At 48.0% G+C, this 20,427-nt stretch overlaps 1 protein-coding gene across 1 annotated transcript; it reads left to right on the top strand.

The window, feature by feature from the left end:
- Positions 1-303: 303 nt before the first annotated feature.
- SALL3 (spalt like transcription factor 3) lies at positions 304-18,284 on the top strand. Its single transcript, XM_077136108.1, has 3 exons — positions 304-385; positions 12,573-16,042; positions 17,275-18,284. Exons 1-3 carry the CDS (start codon positions 304-306, stop codon positions 17,704-17,706), a joined length of 3,984 nt encoding a protein of 1,327 aa, XP_076992223.1. The 3' UTR covers positions 17,707-18,284.
- Positions 18,285-20,427: the final 2,143 nt, after the last annotated feature.

Here is a 20,427-nt window from a genome sequence, read left to right as displayed (position 1 = left end):
CGCGTCCCGGAGCGCCCGCGTCCCGCGTCCCGCGGCGGCGGCGGCCGGAGCCCGGCGGGGCGCGCGCTAATTGCCGGCGCGCCCTCATTTGCATAGGCCCGGCGAGCGCTGGAGGCCGGCCAATCGGCGCGGCCCGCCGCGGAGGGCCATGCATTATTCACCAGCCTAATTGCGCAGCCCCATGCGCGGCCCTCGGCCCGCGCCCGCCCGGCCCCGCGCGCCTCCCCGGCCAGCCCCGTCCCGCCCCGCCGGCCGCGGCGCCCATGCCTCTGGCCGCAGCGCCGCCCGCGCGCACTGAGCAGCATGTCGCGGCGCAAGCAGGCCAAGCCCCAGCACCTCCGCGCGGACGAGGAGCGGCCGCCTCCCGACGCGCCCCCGGAACACGGTGAGGACGCCTCGGGGCCGGGCGGGCCGGGGGGCGGGCGCGCGTGGGGCGGTGGCGGAAGGCGCGCCGGGGCCCGGGCCGCTCTCCGCGGACCGCGCCGCCGGCCCGGCGGCCCCCGACTTGCGGGCGCGGGAAACTTGGCTCGTCGCCGCCTGGACTTGGAGCTGCGTGAGGGAGAACACCGCGGCCCCGGCGGGCCTGGCGGGGACTGGGGCGGGGGTGGGGGGCTGCCGCGGGTCGGGCCCCTTCCTCCGCGCAGTCCCCGGCCTCTGGCGGCGCCCCGGGCCGCCCCCCACTCCCCCTGCGGCCGCGCGCCCAGGCGGGAGGTCGGCTCCGCCGCTGTGCGACCCTTGGGGAGCCTCCGGCCGGAGGCGGCGGGGCGGGCAGGGGCCGCGGGCCGCCCCGGGTCCCCGGAGCCGCCGGCTTTGTCTCTCCGCGTGGCCCCGACGCCCGGCTGCCCCCCGGTCAGCGCTCTGCGGACTCCGCGCGGCGGCCCGGGTGGCCTCGCCGCCGCGGCCCTCTGCCCCCGGGGCCTGCGCTTCCCGGGCCGCCGCCGAGCCCGCGTCCGCGTTCTCCTGCCCTTCGGCCTGTCTCGGGCGGTCCGGGGTCCACGGCGTGAGGCTCGGCGCTGGGCTGCGGGCGGCGCAGAGAGCGGGGCTGCTGTCGAGCGGATCCTCGCGTCCCGCACGGTCCGGGGCACTGGGAGGCCCTGGCGGCTCCGTGCTCGGAAAAGGAGCGGCGGGAGGCGCCTCCCGGCAAGTTAGAGGCTTCCGGGGGGTTTGACTTATTGGAGCCGAACTTTATAATGTCGCCGTCAGGTCAGAACATCTGTCATTCGGGCAGAGGCGCGAGCCCCCCGCCGCCCGGCGCCCACCGCCCAGCTTGCGGCGGGCCCGCGCGGGGGCCGGGGTCCCCTGAGTGCTGGGGAGGAGGCACTAGGGTCGGCCGCGGCCCGACAGCCGGCGACCCCGAGCCTGCTCGGCGCAAACATAAGATAATTTGTTCTTCAAAAACAGCAAAGCAAGCAAGCACATCGGCTGGCCAGCTACTTCGATTAAGCTGTTGTAAATTGTAAATAGTGCAGGCGTGTTTGCCAGGATTTTTGCTATGGAAATGAGATTGCAGAAATAAAAGCAGTTGGAGAGTTTATCACACAGTGTTGTAAAGTTTGACAAAGCAGGTAGACGTCCCTTTCGGACTGGAGAAAGGGAGAAAGTGCTATCAGACGCTTGGGGAATTAATGAATTAAATAAAACTATTAAACTAGTTTGGGGCTTTGTGTTGCCCCGGCGTTAGGGGAGTCTTATCTGTGTAGCCAAGTCACCCAAGATTAGAACAGGAGATATGCTAAAAAGAAACGCTTGCATATGGTGGGTAGATTAAGGACAAAGAATCTTTTTGTCATGGAAATGGTTTTTTGGGGGTTTTGTTTACTTCATCACATAGAATTTCTCACACTTGGTTTGTCTTGTATTGCCTTCAATGACTACATGATCAAATGAATGGATTTATTTCTGCCGAATGAGAAAGACAGTCTTTCCTTCAAAAGAACTACATTGCATCCCAGTGAGGAATTTTAAAGCTTTATTATTGTGGCTCCTGAATAGCTTAAAATCGGCTTTCACAGCAGCCCCAAAATGCAACAATGTAAATACTTCTCAGCTTTGTGAGGTCGTTATCAAAATGTGCGATGTCTCCTTTTATTAAAGCATATTTTAATTAATAGAGTAAAAGCCCTTGCATTTAGCAATTAACAAGCAGAGGCGCTGCTATTCATTTTTAATTTCACTTCAGAAATGTGAGCGGGTGAACTTAAGAGTGTAAACGTGCTGACGGATGTAGCCTATATTTGAAAACCTAAGATGGGGGAAATTACGTACAAGTTCTATTTTGAATTCCCCAGGTTGTTACTCTAATTTATTTAGGGATGAAACCTATTTAGATTCCCTACCCGGGGTGAGATTAAAGTTTTTTTGTCAAGCCGGTGTTTTTACGGCCGTTGTGAGTTGTACTCGAGATATTGCCGCAATTCCTCAGCATATTTTGCAACAGGCCAAAAATAGCCGTCTGGGCTGGGGGCGGGGGCGGGGGGCAGAGCGGCCTTGGAGACATTTGTTTCTAGGCTCGTTTTGAGGATAGTTTAGGCAAACTATTAAACGTGGTTCTTTTTCATTTAATTATTCTGAAGCAGATTGTTCACGGGGCATGAAGATGCCCTGTTCTCTGCCAAGTGGAGGAGTGCCCCTGCAGCTACGGACTGCTCTGTGTGCGACCATCATTTCTGGGATAACCAAGTGAAGTATTGTTTTTAAAGATAAATGGTTGTGAAAACTAAATTACTCCAACATGAATCAGCTCTCCTCAACATTTTAATTCTGTTAAATGCAATGGAAAATAAACCTTGAGCCATGCATGAAGTTATAAGTGAGCTAAGTTAGTTTACAGTAGGTGTTTTAGAAACGAAGTAAATAATCCCTTTGGACCCCTTTGGACCGTGACATAGTAATTAAAGCAAGAGGTCCATCCAAATGCAGTAAAATGGAAAGCTATTGATAGTATCATTAAGAATAAATTTTATATACAGAATATATCTAGTATGACGGGGAGTGGGGGGTGGGCAGAGATGCCCAGCCATGTTGACTTACAGTAAAAAGAGACTGTATTTCTTAAAAAGAACTATAACCAAGATCTTCCAGGCTTTGGTTTCTAGGCAAGCAATGAGAAGATACGTATCCAAAAATAGCTTTCAGTGCTATCCAAAGCTTATTGCTGCAGGAATAAAATATGACTTACCTGGAATGAGAAAAGTAATGATTTATGTAAAGTTCTAAAGTTTATCCTTTAGTAAAGATTTATTTTAATGGTTATTGAGACTTATATTCCCAATAAAAGCTCGCATTTAAAATTACTTACTTGCAAATGATTTCATTCATATTTCTGAAAATTTGGAAAGAAATGTGAAGCAGCTTTGGAATTCAGAGAAATTTATGCCACCAAAAATGAAATCCTTTGAGTAAGCTGAATATTTTTGTTCTCAGAAAAAAATTGAACTTCCAGTAGCAGTACAGCACTTATATCCTTTAAGAACTTTAAAAGGTATAATATTGCCATACTTTGTGGTAAAACTTATAGCATAATAAAGCTGTATTTTGCTTTCACTAGAAAGGAAGAACAAAAAGATATTATAATTCAAAACAATTTTACCATTCCGTATTTTGTTTACTTGTTAGCACTGATTGCCTCAGAGTGTTTTTATTTTCGGCCAACTTAGTCATGTGGCTATCTTAAAAATCCGTTTTAAATGTGGTGAATATATGATTTAAGGAGTTACTAGTGGGATTCAGACTGCGTTTCAATGAAGGAAAAGAAGGCTGCCAGTCCCCAGTGTAAAACTCGTTTTTTCTTTTATCTGCCTGTGCAGGTTTTGTCTTCAGTGCTCCCCTACCACAGACACATGCATTTCCAGTCCAGCATACCAAAAGGAAACAATACAGAAGCCACTTTCTAACAGTTGTAGGCTGATTTTCTTTGAAACATGAAAGGTGTAAAGTAGGTAACCAGGAGAGCAAGGAAAAGAAGAATTTGCAAACATTATTTTAAAAATAGCATTTAAAAACCTGAACCCACTGAAAAATGTATCATTTGGTGATCAACCAAAAAAAATGCCAATTAATTTCCACCTTACAGAGGAGAGCTAATCTTGTGACAGAGGGAGTTTTTCTGTGCAGTACATTTTCAACTTCCACAACATATGCATAATCAAATATTTTTTGGTATTTTCAGAGCCAGAAAAAGAAAAAGGTATGGTGTAACAGCAGGAATTACTTAGCAAGCTGATTATTTGTTGTATACAAGATGATGGGAAAAGCAGGCAAAAGTGGGTCAGGTTTCATTTTCAACTGCTCTGGAGAAGCTTTTCCATTCATCTCAAGGTGGCCAGAGGAACATGTTCTTTTGGGGGGAGGGGGTTTCTGTTCTCTGTGCTGCGTGTCGGTGGGAGTTTTACGTTCCTAATGTAAGCATTGACGCTGGCTTTCATTTAAGTAAAATAAAAAGATTTTTACTGCTCAAGAGGTTATGCACCATCTTTTAATGCTGCAAAATAGTTTTTTACATTACAGTACAATGGCTAGGTTTCTTCTTCTTGTTAGTATATAGTATTTTTTTGGTTTCTTGACTAGTTGCCAGAATAAGACAAACACATCTTAGGCAGTCTCGTTAAGAGATGAGTTAATTCTACCAGTGGTGGAGCAGGTTTGTGGTTACAGGAATGTTAATCACGCTTTATATAAAAGTGAACACCAATAAAATCTCTGTAAAAATTAAATGCCTTTATATTACTTTAAATAAATTTTCTTTTGAAAACCCCATACTTCATCTTTCTCTGGTAATTTCAGCACACTTATTTAAAATGCCGTTGACTGTCAGGGAATTTCCAAGGAAAGAAAGAATGCAAGTCATGTTACAGAAAGTGTAAAATATCAACCGTAATAGTAAAGTAACGTAATGGTGGTATTTATATGAGAGGTTAAAGTTGATTTGTTTGTTCATGAAAGGAAGAACTTCTTGAGGCTGGGAAAAGTGTCCAGCCAGAGAGAGCCCTGCACCCGCCTGGCGTCTCAGTATTTTACTCTGTGGGCCTGTTTTTCCCAGTCGCCCCCAGATTAGTTATGCTTACTATTTAAGACTCCCACCCCTTTGCCCTTTCTGAAAGCATCAGTGAGCAGCGGACTACAGAAAGGCTTTTTGTGTGGTGCCTGGGAAAGGTGGGTTTGCACAGTGCTGCGCAGCTTCCACTGGGTTCTCCCCGAAGGTGGGTAGTTAGAAGTGCTTTGACAAGGCTTGCTGATTTAACCTTTGCCTGCTTTGCCCTGCCAGGGGTGGCCACTAGATGTCAAGCTCATAATACAATTAGTACATCTGCGCGGCTGACCCTGGCAGCGGCTCACCACGGTTCTGTGAAGTGTTAACACTGAATCTGAGTGTTAACTAGAGAGGCCTGAGTTTGCTCCTTGCGGCACAGCTTATCCAATGCCCATCTCGTTCAGCACAAGTGTTTATAGTTCTTAAGGGAAAAAAAAAAAAGGTTTTCTTTTGTGTCGCTATTACATCTTGAACTGCTGGATTAACCCTGCAGGTGCCGCGCTGCGTTGTCTTAATTCATCGCCATTCCTGGTCCTTATTTCGAGAGTGACCTCTTAGCGGCATTACTTGATAATTCTCTTGTCGGATCTGCACACTCACAAGTCGCTGGCTTCAGCAAGTGGCAGCCATGGTTTGTCCAGCCTGATTTTTTGCATGTGTGAACTTCCCTTTTGGACATGGAGCAGTGCGGGCGAGTGACGACAAATGGTGGAAATGATTTAATAACCTCCCCGCAGGGCGCAGGTGATCTGGCTGTGACAGTTGGTCGGATTCTTACTCCCAGAAACAATCTTATTTCTGCTCCACTCGTGCAGTGGAGACCTGGGTTTTCACAAGCTGGGTTCTTGGGCTTATTTACTTTTATGCGGAGTGGATTTGAAAAATGACCTGTTTGCAGAGCTCAGTGCTTGATTGTTGTGTAGGAATGTCACGAAATAGCGCATTTCATTCCACATGTCACATTTATGGCAGCATGTTCGCTTGTGTCTAAATCCTCACCATCTTAACCAAAAATGGGTTTGCAAAAACCTTGTTTACACACCTCACCAGATTTGGGATTGAAAATGTTAATTCCGACTGACCTATCTCAGGTATGTATGTTTTTCCTTAGGCACAGACAGTGGTCTGTGTGTATGCATTGTAAGTGTGCTTATAGCACAGCATTGCAATGGAAGCATTTTTGTGCGACCTTGAGAGGCAACAAACTTCCTATTATTTGATACACCAGGAGGGCAGATAGTCCAAACAAGTCCTGGATGTTGTAGCTGCCCCCTCTGCATATGCAGACAAAGGAAACAGTGTTTCCCCTCCTTGGTGCTTCAGGCCCAGATGAAAATCTGCAAATGTTTTAGACAGAAGACAGTTGGTGACTCCCACAGGTGGTTGTTACTTAACAAATTTGAGATTTGGGCCACTGAATCAATGAAACTAAGAGTGCCAGGGCAGTGCTGGCGTTTAACATAGCAAGAGTGCCCTCCACCGTTCAGCTTCATAGTAACAAGCTTTTGAGGTCTATGAAAAAGGACAGAAAATTTTTCTATTGCGTCTGGAATTTCTTCTACATTGTTAAACACAGTAGGGGTCTCTATTTGTCTCCTCCTGTTTCACAGCTTGGGCTCAGTATGTGATAATTCATCTTTCTTTATGGGATTCAAAGCTATCATAAGGAGTTAAAAAGAATTAATTTGCAAGAAAATAAGTGTCTCCTAACAATTTAGAAAAACTTGAAAAATGCCTGTAGATTTTTAAGGGATGGTAAAGCCAAAGTGACAAGTACATTCTCCTGGCATCCACATGGCATTTTAAAGTTACTAATTAGAGTAGATAAGTTAACGTCCTTATTCCTTTATTCACCAAATTTTGCTTCTCCTTTTATTAGTTTTAATGAATAAAAAATATGTATTAAAAATGCAGTGGATAAAGGTGAGCTTCTCAGGTTGCTAAAGGCACTGTACTCCTGAAAAGAGAAAAATAAAAAGAGCCTTGCTAAGAATCGTAGTTACATTTTTAAAAACACAATATGTCTCAATTTTTAAATATATATTATAGCAATGTTTTACACTAATGGCTTTTTTTTTTTTTTTAAGAGAGAGAGGGAGGAAGGGAAGGAAAGACAGAGAGAAGGAAGGAAGGGAGGAAGAAAGGGAAACATCTTTTAAACATTTTCTTGTTTTATTGTATTTTGTTTGTTTTTTACATGGGCTGGGGCCGGGAATCGAACCGAGGTCCTCCGGCATGGCAGGCAAGCACTTTGCCCGCTAAGCCACCGCGGCCCGCCCCACACTAATGGCTTTTAAAAGATCATCGTGATTATAAAAATTGTGCCTATCACCTGACACGTTCTTTAGAACATAAATATGCTTTTGTAGAAAATGAAAACAAATGATACATATTCCACTTGTATAAAGATGTGATTTTACAAACGACATGGTAAGACCAAAATTCTCCAGCATATTTTCTCAATGAACAGATTGCTGTCTGCCACAACTGGAGACATGTTTTACCAGTCAGCCATTTTCATGCAGAACTTGAAATACCTTTAATAAAGACCAAACCACGAATTAATCGCTGCCGAGAGAATGGAGAAACTGTTTTGGGGGGTGGTGGTGGGGGGCCGGGGAGTACCTCCTTTCACATTGAGAGTTGAACCTAAGAATAGGAATATTTTTGTTTAATATTGTAGGTGCGTTTTGTCAGTGAGAAGAAAAAATAGAGTGTATTTTTTTAACTTTCATCTTAAAAGAGCTGTAAGAAAAATTTATATACATTTCTTCTCTTGAACTGAACTGAAATAATTCTGTTTTCGCCTCTATTCTCTTTTCTCCTGCCGACTGCATTCTGTAAGGTAGCCGTGATATTAAGAATAGATGAGCTACTTGAAGCCATGGGTGTGAGTGTGTAATTGACATTAGCAAAGTGGAATTATCCCCGGAACATCTCCCTGTTACCTTCCTCACATTTGTACAAAGCCAGTATAAGCAAATACGTGTGTCACCTTTTTAAAGTACCCTTGACCAGATATTCCTACTAAGAAAGGTGGAGTGTTGGCCATATCTCACTGCTTGGTGAGTGGGTTGGCATTCTTCATTTGTTCTCAGGTAACCCTTAGGTACTATACATTTCTGCTTACTCCCCTGCTTGCTTCCAGTTTCATATCTCTTAGTTGTTGGAAGAGTCAGTATGCAAAAAATTACTTTGACATTAATGATGATTTCATAATGCTTGTTTTTTAATTCCCCCCTTAAGAAAGAGAGAAAGAAAATGAAGTCTACACTGGAAATGAAGTCCTCATCCTTGTTTCGGCTGTTCCCGTGCCTCACTGACACGGCTTTACACTGCAACAGAAATTTTAAGCCATAATAACTAAGAGATGCAGTAACTTCCATTTTTAGAACATACAGACCAGTTCATAATGGAGATTTAATTAAAAGTTGGTTAAGTACATCTGAATCTGGCATATTGGCTTAAAATGAAAGCATTAAAGTTTACATCAAGTGGCCAGCAGCTGATCATACAGGTTTTCTTATTACAGACTGCATTAAATATGTATGCATATGTATATATGTACTGGCAGGTTGCACACTCATACACTGTAATATGTATATATGTACTGGCAGGTTGCACACTCATACACTGTAATATGTATATATGTAATATGTATATATGTACATACACTGTAATATGTACATATGTATTGGCAGGTTGCACACTCATACACTTATATGTGCACGTGTACTGGAGGTTGCATACTCATATACTTTAATATGTATATGTGTACTGGCAGGTTGCACACTCATACACTCTAATATGCACTTAGTTGTAATGAGAGGAGCCACAAAAGCGATTTACAGCAATTTGTTTCTCATGGTCTTTTCTGAATGTATCAGGAGTCATTTTCACACTGCAGTTCAGCAAAATATCTTGCTATCTCTAAAACCTGCCTTTCCCTGGTAAAAATATGCTGTTTCCTACCAGTCAATTCAGTTGAAGTGTTTATTATTGTTTAATAACATTCTTGAAATATGCAAACAAAATCTCAATTCCATATGTAAAATACTAGCTTTTTAATTCATGTTCATTGTTTTTAAGGTTAATTAATGAAGTTTGTGCCTATATATAACTTTTATGGAATGCTAATCACATCCACATTTTGATAGTGAAACAGTAATTGCTTGAGCATGTGGGAATTTAAGTGATAATGCTATTGATATTTTATACAACCCCCCCAAATTAAATTAATGTAATAAGTTAAATTGTTTGCCCAAGATATTCCAGCTGAACTGTACTGAAATTTCTGTCACTAATTGTAGTTTTCAAATATTTTTTAGTCAAAATGTCTATAAAGCTTTGCCTCTAAAATCCAACAGTTTTCTGTTTTGTTAGGTTCATTAACAGGCCCAAATGTCCAAAATGCCATCTTTGAATTTAAAGTGCTCTCCTTCTTCAGTTTTGAACATTTTTATTTGACAGGAATATTTTCATTATAATTAGGAAATTTGTCATTGATAATTGCATTAAATAAAACAACTTTTATTATTTGGCACAAAATGCTTAAATATCCTATGCACCACTTCCTAAATTGAGAAACAGTTGTAGTCTAGCAAACCGACCAATGGGAAAAATGAAATTATCCATGGGAAACATTTTTCAAACTTCCATTGAATTTGGAAGTGAACCCTAAAAATACTTAACACTTGAAAAACTACTGGGACTATAAAAATTGAAATCTAAGTGAAGGAGAGATTTGTGAAGGCTGCTTAAGACCTAGAGTCAGGCACAGTGCTAAATAGAAGCTGCATTTCCCTGTTTCACATGCCCTTGTTTTTTACAAAGAAAACTTGGGAACTGTGCTTTTGTAAGTATATGATGTATTTATAATTTTGTCAGTTAATTCTTCCACAGCTGTTGCTATAAATGTGTTTTATATGATCCAGAATCAACCTGATTCCTAGGCATTTTTTTTAATGAGCCATCCCTAATATATAGCCCATGTAAAGAAATTGTATTCTTTTAATAAAGTATAAACAGTTTGTATAAAATTTGTATACTGTATGATATTTTGCTTATACTCTTAATTTAACCTTTCATCTCCTCTAAGGAGTTAAGGTAAAAAAATATTTCAAGAAATCAGCACTATTCCATTTCTTTGGGGGATTTTCCTTTTTTTAAAAAAAAAATTTAGATTATATATAGAAGTTTTCTAAAATAGTTTTAGAATTTTGGAAAACAACTCTTTAAAGAATTTTTTTACTTGTCTATTTTATTTTAAAATAAAATGTCTATTTTATTGTGTGTATATGGCTAAGATGTAGTGTGACAGTGATTCCAGTTTGATCTCTTAATACGTTATGAACTCTTTTTCTTTTGAATGGCCACTTAGATTTTTTTTTTTCCATATGGGTCTGCAGAAGAAGTTTCTACTGCTTTAAAGAAATTTAAAGTAGAAAATCTTTTCATCTTGTGATAATTATTAAAATTCACGAGTAGAATTCCAGTTAGCCTTTATTTCTTCTCAATCATTAGGAAATTATTTACCTGAAGATTTTAGGCTTCTATTTTTTTTCTGACCCATAACCTTATCAGGTTTAAAATTGATTTTGCGAACAGTGAACAGTCAAGAACTCTGGGTTTTTGTTTTGTTGGTGTGCCTATCTGTAGTATAAATCAGCTGTGATTTTGCTCCCAGCTAAGCTCAACCTCATTTCAGAGGTCTCTTCCCCTCGCCCCACACAGTAACGAGACTTCTTACAGTCTGACCTTCGGCCCTGAATTTAGTTTACAAGGCTAGCAGGCCTTTATGGGCCCAAGCTCTGACTTCTCTTCCCCTTCACAGGGTTTAGCCAGTTAAGAAAATGCTAATTGAACACTGCTAATAATCTTTTAAAGCCATGTTTAAATTACCTGGAAATAATGACCTCGTGTGGAGAAGCAGGCCAGCCTCAAAAACATATTTTTATATTCTGTAGTCTCAGTAGAGGGACTTTTGTTTTTATAAGGATATGTATTTTTTAATCAGGTTTTTCCTACTGAAATCAGTACTGATTTAAAGGAAAGAAGAAGGAAAAATTTGGAGAGGTTTTGACAAATCCATTCTTGAAGTTATACTAGTAAATTATTTCCTTGGGCACAAAACTTGAAGGTGTTTTGTTCTCACACTCAGCTGTGCGTGTTTTAACAAAGGCCTGATCTGCAGCTGCCATTCCTCGCCCTGGGCTGGTTGTGGCCGTCACTCCACCTGGCAGCTGACAGAAAGCGGTTCCGAGTCAATAACGCCCAGGCCAGCACGTGGGACCTGGTCCTGACTGGGCAGAACGGGTCATCCTAACGTCGAATCAGGGTGAAAACCTACCCGGTGTTGACGCCTCGCTCCCATAGAGCTATTTATGTGATCAGGTGTGAATTAGAGCCGTTCATTAAACGTGGTTGTTATTCGGCACAAGAGGGTAACGGAGTCAGGAAGTAGTTGCCTACAACAGTAATTAAACATGTGTAACCAATTAGTGGGTTTCCCACCATGGCACAAGCATATAATTTGCCAAGTCTTTCTATGAGAATAGATGAAAATAGGTACAAAAAGTGTCTGACTACAACATTCTCATATTAAACATGTCAACATAAATGAACTTTAAATATATAATTTCTGGTTTGTTAACAAACCACTGAACTCTATTGGCCAAGAACAGTAATGTGTAATTTCAGTTCACTTTGCCAAGAAATATTACATCTGACAGAGCCAATTAATTGCATTAAGCATTATTAATTTTAAGCCTCGAGTATATTGGTTTTCATTTTGCACATCATGAAATGCAGGCGCCTACCATGTCTGTAAGCAAGTAACACAGGAAGAGGCCAGGCGCCGGGATGGGTTTGTTCCCACGCCAGGTGATTGTTGTTCAGAGGCAAGATGCGGGAGACGCTGATATTTTCTTTGTTACCTTTTACGAACGAGAGTATTTAGCCTAAATTTCCTATATAAAGTCAATGCGTCTCGTTTTGAAAGGCTGTATAGAATTCCGTTCAACGCATGGCGTCTGGGCGCAGTGTGAAGACAATAAATCCAGGTAGCACGGGCCACACGTGAGAGGCCCCGCCCCTCTGTCAGGTGCCGATGCGAGCTGGAAAGGTTACAGATTAGCTTAGCAATGTTAAGTGAACTGGCAAAGGCATCTCTAATTTTGCTGGAAATGAGGAAGCCTGATGGTAAAGGGGAATCCTAATGAGCCCGTCGAAAGCTGGCTTTGTACCCAACAGACAAGGTAGCTGCAGATTGTATGAAAATATTGGAAATCAATGGCTTGTATGGAATTTCATTAAGAAGCAGTATCCACAATTGATAGAGCCTCATAATTTGATGGATTGTGCTAAGAAAATGATTAGCTAGCTAGAAGGAGCCATAGGATACACACGCTGGGACGTCAGAAATGTTGAAGAGGGGTAATTTGTACAAAATAAAAAGTATTGATTTTACCTAGGCGCAGAATTTTAGAGTGGGGGGCGGGCTGTCTGGCGAGCCCCTGGCTGACAGACTCTTTTGATTTCCTAGCCGTCGCCGGGGAAGGCGCCCAGGACGCTGACAGCGGCAACGAGAGCAGGAGCGGAAGCGAAGACACGAGCGTGTGCGGGCAGTGCTGCGCCGAGTTCTTCAAGTGGACGGACCTCCTGGAGCACAAGCGGAGCTGCACCCAGGACCCGCCGGTGCTCATCGTGAAGGAAGATGGAGCGGCGCCGCCCTCCGAGGACTTTGCGGAGCCTTCCCCCGCCAGCTCTCCCAGCGAGCGGGCCGAGAGCGAGGTGGCCGAGGAGGCGAGCACAGCCGAGGGCGGCGAGGGCGGCGTGCTGAAGGCGGCGGCCAAGGCGGAGGAGCCCATGGAGGTGGAGGCCCCCGGGGACAAGGGCTTCCCCGGGCCCGGCGCCGTGGCGGGCGCGCAGCCACCCCTGGCCCCAGGCCCTGAGCCGCCGGCCACCGGGTACCCCCTGCCCAGCACCAACGTGACCCTGGAGACGCTGCTCAGCACCAAGGTGGCCGTGGCGCAGTTCTCGCAGAGCGCGCGCGCGGCGGGGGGTGCGGGGCCAGGGGGCGCGGTGGCCGCGGTGGCCGTGCCCATGATCCTGGAGCAGCTCATGGCGCTGCAGCAGCAGCAGATCCACCAGCTGCAGCTCATCGAGCAGATCCGCAGCCAGGTGGCCCTGATGAGCCGCCAGCCACTGCGGCCCACGTTGAACCCCGCGGGCGCCCCGGGCGCGCCCCCCGTGCCGCCCCCGGCCTTCGGCACCCTGCAGCTGCCCTCCGGGGCTCCACCTGCACCCGCGTCCGCCGCGGGCGCCCCGCCGGCCTTCGAGGGCACGCCGCTGCCCTCTCAGTCCCCGGCCGGCCCCAGCGCCCCGAGCGCACCCAGCGGCGGCCCTGCCACCCCGGCCGAGCCCGGCGCACCCTCGGCCTCCAGCGCGGCGCCCGCCCCGCCAGCTCCCTCCTGCGCGGCCGCGGGGCCCTCGGCCCTGGGCGGCGCCTCCCAGCCGCAGGGTGCCCCGACGCCCCCTGGCCTGGCGCCCGGGGCCCTCCTCGCCTCGACTGGCAGCCTGCCAAGCCCGCTTCTACCTCAGAGCTCGGCGAGCAGCGTCATCTTCCCCAACCCGCTGGTGAGCATCGCTGCCACGGCCAATGCGCTGGACCCGCTGTCCGCCCTCATGAAGCACCGCAAGGGCAAGCCCCCCAACGTGGCCGTGTTTGAGCCCAAGGCCAGCTCCGAGGACCCCTTTTTCAAGCATAAGTGTAGGTTCTGTGCTAAGGTCTTTGGCAGCGACAGCGCGCTGCAGATCCACCTGCGCTCGCATACAGGGGAGCGGCCTTTCAAGTGCAACGTTTGTGGGAACCGCTTCTCCACCAAGGGAAACCTCAAAGTCCATTTCCAGAGGCATAAGGAGAAGTACCCCCACATCCAGATGAACCCGTACCCTGTTCCGGAATACCTCGACAACGTCCCCACTTGCTCGGGAATCCCCTACGGGATGTCTCTGCCTCCAGAGAAGCCGGTGACCACCTGGCTGGACAGCAAGCCCGTGCTGCCCACGGTCCCCACGTCCATCGGGCTGCAGCTGCCCCCCTCCATGCCCGGCATGGGCAGCTTGGCTGACTCTCCCAGCATCACACCGGTGGGCCGCTCCCCGCAGAGACCCTCCCCTGCCTCCAGCGAGTGCACATCCTTGTCACCTGGCCTCAGCCACCCCGAATCCGGAGGCACGGTGACTGCAGGATCCCCCCAACCAGTTCTCGCCGGGGCTTCACTGACTAAGGTCGAGCCCACCAGCCTGCCTCCCACCAGCACAAGGGCAGGGGACATTCCCGCCAGCGGGCAGGTCACGGCTGCGTCCACACCACTGGCCACCACAGTCACCGACAGCGTCACCATTAGCCTCTCCAACCCAGTTCCCCCGGCCATCTCTGACCAGTTCAAGGCAAAATTCCCCTTCGGTGGTCTGCTGGACTCCATGCAGACATCAGAAACCTCAAAACTGCAGCAACTGGTGGAGAACATCGATAAGAAAATGACAGATCCCAATCAGTGCGTCATTTGCCACCGGGTGCTGAGCTGCCAGAGCGCCCTGAAGATGCACTACAGGACGCACACCGGAGAAAGGCCGTTCAAGTGCAAGATCTGCGGGCGCGCCTTCACCACAAAAGGCAACCTCAAGACGCATTTCGGAGTTCACCGAGCAAAGCCGCCACTCAGGGTGCAGCACTCCTGTCCCATCTGTCAAAAGAAGTTCACCAATGCCGTGGTCCTCCAGCAGCACATCCGCATGCACATGGGGGGGCAGATTCCCAACACGCCACTGCCTGAGGGTCTCCAGGACTCCATGGACTCAGAGCTGCCCTACGACGACAAGAGCGCGGAGGCCCTGAGCAGCTACGAGGACGACATGGACGAGAACTCCCTGGAGGAGGACCCGGAGCTCAAGGACACACCCAGCGACGTGCCCAAGCCGCTCCTGGCCTACGCGGGGTCCTGCCCGCCGTCGCCCCCCTCGGTCATCTCCAGCATCGCCGCCCTCGAGAACCAGATGAAGATGATGGACTCGGTCATGAACTGCCCGCCGCTGACCAGCCTCAAGTCCGTGGAAAACGGGTCTGGGGGCAGCGACCAGCTGAGCAGCGACTCTTTGTCGGCCGTGGGCGACCTGGAGAGCCGGAGTGCGGGCAGTCCGGCCTCGTCCGAGTCCTCGTCCTCCATGCAGGCCCTGTCCCCGCTGAACAGCAACGGCGATGGCTTCCCATGCAGGTCTCCCGGCCTGGGCGCACCAGAGGAAGCGCAGGAAATGCCCCTAAAGACAGAGAAGCCCGACAGCCCAGCCCCCGCCCCTGAGAACGGAGGTGCCCTGGACCTGACGGCCGCCAACCCTGGCCGGCCCGTCAAGGAGGAAACCCCCTTTAGCCTGCTGTTCCTGAACAGAGAGCGCGGTAAGTTTAAAAGCACTGTTTGTAATATCTGTGGCAAGGCTTTTGCTTGTAAGAGTGCATTGGAAATTCACTACCGCAGCCATACTAAAGAACGTCCGTTTGCCTGTACCATCTGCAGTCGCGGGTGTTCCACTATGGGTAATTTAAAACAACACTTACTGACGCACAAATTGAAAGAGCTTCCTTCTCAGTTATTTGAACCCAACTTTGCTCTAGGTCCCAGCCAAAGCACTCCTAGCCTGCTCGCCGGCGCCACACCCACCGTGGTCAAAATGGAAGTGAACGGCCACGGCAAGCCAGCGCCGCTGGGTGAGGGCCCCCTGCTCCCCACTGGCCTCCAGGTCCCCGCTGGGCCCCAGACTGCGCTGACCCCTGGCATCACCCCCCTGCTGGCCCCCCCGCCGCGCCGCACCCCCAAGCAGCACAACTGTCAGTCGTGCGGGAAGACCTTCTCCTCAGCGAGTGCGCTGCAGATTCACGAGCGCACGCACACAGGCGAAAAGCCATTCGGTTGCACAATCTGTGGCAGAGCCTTTACCACCAAGGGGAACCTCAAGGTAAGAGGAGAGCGTCTCGAGTCTGAAACTGCGCCGTGAGGAGACGGGCTCCCAGCAGGCACCCCCTAGGCCCCCCAGGCAGTGGTCTTGCCAGGAGCAGTAAGGAATGGAGGGATGAGCCGAGCATTGCCTCGAGGCACATTGCCGAGGATGTGCCAGGAGTGCATGTGTGCACGTGTCCAGTGGCACACGTGGTGAGCAGGCCGAGCTCGGGTCTGCTGTGGCCGCAGCCGTCGCCTGCTGCCATTGGGTGGTGGTCACAGGACACGCTCCGCGCCCAGAGCTTGCCTGGACCTTGTGAAATGCCGATGCAGAGCCCACACGGCCTTGAAGGCATGCACGTCACACACCATGTCACAGGCCGGAGGCCACGCCCTGGCAGGGTTTGCTGAGCAGTTTCTAAGGACGATGGTGTCGCTTTGTCCACATGGCTGCCGAGGCAGGCCTGGGGGCGAGGAAGCATTAGCTTAGAGGCGACTTCACAAGTTTCCCAGCAGAGACAGGAGCGACAGTCAGAAAGAAACACCACGTTGTGTTTCTGTCTGAAGGTTCTCCTTTGCTGGTGGAGCAGGGGGGAACGGTGCAGGATGCCCTCGCTCAGACCGGCGTTTGCACGCTCAGTTTGGTGCCCCCCGTCCACCCTGGTCACACCCATTTGCACATACAGCCGGTTTGGGTGGCAGTGGCTTCTTCAGGGGTGCTGAAAGGTCAAAAACTTGTTTCTATATTTTGGATGTTCCTCCATAAGAAAAAGCCAGTCGAGGACAGCTGACCACAGGTGTCCACGGGACGTTGTGGAGTGGTTCCTTCTTGTCTGAAAGGTGCACACGTGGAGGGCACGTGGAAAGGCCAGCAGTGCTGGGGGCAGCAGGGGCGTCCGGTCTGAGTTTGTCTCTTGCCGCCCTTGGGGGTTTCATGTTTCAGAGACAGTGGTCAGGTGTGTCAACTGAAAGGACATATTCGTTAACTTATTTTCTGGGCTTGTTTGTCATGTTGAAGAAAAGAAATGCTGCCCATTTCAGGAAAAGGTGCTCCTCAGGCTTCACTGAGCTGTTTGGTTGCCTCAGCTGAGGCTTGGGAGGGGAAGAGGGAAACTTGTGAGAAAGTAGCACCCGGAAGTTTCTGGGTGTAGCCTTTCTCCCTAGCTCAAGCGGTGCCTGCCGGCAGTGGCCCGGCGCGGGGGCGAACTTGCTCACTGGTGGGGTTTCTCTCTTCGTGTCTCTCACGTGCAGGTCCACATGGGAACCCACATGTGGAATAATGCCCCTGCCCGGCGCGGCCGCCGGCTCTCGGTGGAAAACCCCATGGCACTGCTGGGCGGCGATGCCCTCAAGTTCTCGGAAATGTTCCAGAAAGACCTGGCGGCTCGAGCCATGCACGTGGACCCCGGCTTCTGGAGTCAGTATGCAGCAGCCATCACCAACGGGCTGGCCACAAAGAACAACGAGATCTCCGTCATCCAGAACGGAGGCGTCCCCCAGCTCCCCGTAAGTTTGGGCGGCAGTGCCATCGCCCCTCTGGGCAGCATGGCGGGGGGGATGGACAAGGCTTGCAGTGGCCACAGCCCGCCCATGGTTGCTTTGGACAAAGCAGGTTCAGACCCAGGAGCCAGCCGGCCATTCACGAGGTTTGTGGAGGACAGCAAGGAGGTTGGGATAAACTAGGGGTGCAGACTCAGACTGTCCATGCGCCCCCCCAGATGTGGGGCGTGAGCGCAAGCCCCGGTCCCAGGACTCGGACGCCAGGTTCTCCCCCCTCACCTGCCACAGAGTCGGGGCTGCTGGGATGCTCCCCTTGCGTGCTGCCTGGTGCCTCTCAACAGCGAGTCTGACTGTTACTGAGAACTCCACAACCGTCTCAGTAATCAAGGTCACGCAAGGAGTCGTTGGGGGCAGCCCACGGTGGCGCAGGCAGAGCGCTCGCCTGCCATGCCGGAGACCCCGGTTCGATTCCCAGTGCCTGCCCATGCAGGGAAAAAAAAAAGTTGTTGGAAAACCGCATCGGGCCGGCTGCTTAGAATACATCCCCGCCGTGTCATCTCCCAAGAGGGAGCACAGGGGTTTCCCTTGGCGTTGCAGATTAGTTAGAAACGTGAACTGTTTTCAGCACTCTTAATCTCACAGCAGGGGCTGCGTCCCCTGCAGTGTGTTGATTCAGTGCGTGCGTCTGTAGTATTTATAATGTTACGATTATGCGGGTAACAGAAGATATAATAGTCCCCACCTTAAATGAAGCTTTTGTACTGCAGAACACACCTGGCTATGTGATTTTTTTTTTTTTAAAGAAGCAAGATTTGTTTTACTATAAATAAGTGGATTATTTCAACACAGGCAAAATTGTGAAGTTTTATTGGGAAAGATAGCATGCTTTTCATGTGCAAGTACCTGTCAGTAACACACTTTTTTATTTAAATGTTTGTAGCTGCTATGTGGACATGGTTCGCTGAAATGAAAAATGTAGTGTGGTCTGTGGCTCAACAATTGGAAAAACTGGTTACAGACAGACATCACCATAAATTATTCACAACATTATAAACAGTTGTGGATAAATACTTCACAGTATCAGAGCTGTACAATAAAAGGTAATATTTGTATAATGTGGTTGCAAACTCTTAATTTATACTATTGCACTTTTAGTATTTTGTATTAGGGAGGTTTGTCTATAATTTGAAAATTAAAAAAAGATGTAAAGTATTTTATAAATAGTACTTCGGTTTAAGGAAAATGAAAAAAAAAGCTGTTATAGTTTCTTGTTTTGTCTTAAGGTCGAACAATATGAGAAATTTATGCTACTTAAACAGAAAAGCCACCAAGCTTTGTCAGCTCCTCAATAAAATAGGGCCTGCCATTTCTTAAATTAAAGTGATTTATTTAACTTTTCTACAAAGCCCATTTAAAAACTGTGACCACCCCTAACAAAACTTTGATGAATTAATCTTAGGACTGTGACATCCATATAAGCCAGAAAATAACTAGAGACAGCATTGTGTAGGTATAATTTTACTATCAGCTGGTCTGTCTCTTTCTCACACACCCACAAACAAGGTACTGGCTGCTGTGTAGCACTGGTGATTGTGTCCAATAAACTGGAAAGAACTGTTTAGTGTCTGGCAGTATCATCAGTCATAACTTGGAAATTTTCTGAATTTCTGATTTATTTATTATCGTCTCAGTTTAAGACAAAGCACAATGTCCTCTGATTATTCAAAATACAATTTTAGGCTGATGACATTGTTCAGATGGCCTCAAGTAACTGACGGGGTGGTTCCACCTGTAAGCCAGCGTGCGTGAAGGCTGGGGCGAAATCTAAACTTGAAGAGAAAACCTTTTGTGTACTACCTCATTTCTGTGCGTTGCGAGTGTGATGGAGCCTGGCACTCTGAGCTCCCTGCCAACAAGAGTCCAGGGGTGCCGTGGGCAGCGGGTGACGGTACCAGGAGTTGCATCTTCCCTGAAGAAAGATCAGCGACGTCTCCTCCGTGAAAACAGAGCTAGGACGATCCCTTTCTAATAGAGCAACAGCAAAAAATGACCTACCATAAGAGGACGGACTGTTTCTGCCATCACGTAACTGAGCAAAGAGAGTTTCGAGGACTCATTAGCGGGTAATATCTGTTGGAAATGAACACTGAACTGTACAACTCTGTTTTCTCCCCTGATGAGATGTGCCCCCCCCCCCCGCACCATCTCTTATCACAGGATGATGGATTGGGGGGGGGTGTTTCACGATTGCGAGAAGAAAGCCGAGGTGGCTCAATGTGGCTGTATTTCAGCAGTTGAATGTTTTTATTATTTATCTGTGTCCTTTTTGGTGTGTGTGTTTTTTGTTTTGTTTGTTTTTTATTGTTTGGGATTTTTCGGTTAGTCTTTGGTACCATGTGGTGTTATCTCTCCTCCCGAAAGGATGTGTATATAACTTAAAAAAAAAAGAGACGTGTACAGTGTTGTAAATAAGATGGCTCCCGACATTGTGCAGAGCTGAGCCGCGCTGCACTGGGCAGCCGCCCTCCGCGTGGCCGAGAGAGACTATTTTTATATTGCTGTGCCACACAGGGCCAGGAGCTTCCTGAACCAGCTGGAGTTGTGCTCTGGATCCAATATTTTTTATTATCAAATCTTGTGGCTCGACTCATCTACTGATTGAAATGAATGTCTTAGTCTAGGTTCCTATTTTTGTCATATGGAATTGAATAAAATGCAGGATGTAATATTATTTCTGAATGGCGTTCCTTGATTATTCCAGTGGACAAAAGTGAACTTCGAGGCGGTGGTCGTTTATGGTGAACGTATGTCAGTGATTTTTCTCCAAGCAAAGTCAATCAAGGGGGCTTAGGTTCTAAGCAGTATCTAAGTGTGTCTTGATTGGTCTCACAATTTTTACTTATT

Source organism: Tamandua tetradactyla, chromosome 18 (assembly GCF_023851605.1).
Source record: "Tamandua tetradactyla isolate mTamTet1 chromosome 18, mTamTet1.pri, whole genome shotgun sequence".
Taxonomy (NCBI): Eukaryota; Metazoa; Chordata; class Mammalia; order Pilosa; family Myrmecophagidae; genus Tamandua; species Tamandua tetradactyla.
This window is presented reverse-complemented; position numbering and strand designations above follow the sequence as displayed.

Excerpts from the sequence above, each read along its gene's own strand:
- SALL3 (XM_077136108.1), top strand. The coding sequence starts at position 304 with ATGTCGCGGCGCAAGCAGGCCAAGCCCCAGCACCTCCGCGCGGACGAG. Across the intron at positions 386-12,572 it reads CGACGCGCCCCCGGAACACG|CCGTCGCCGGGGAAGGCGCC; the intron begins GTGAGGACGCCT and ends TTGATTTCCTAG. Across the intron at positions 16,043-17,274 it reads CCACCAAGGGGAACCTCAAG|GTCCACATGGGAACCCACAT; the intron begins GTAAGAGGAGAG and ends TCTCACGTGCAG.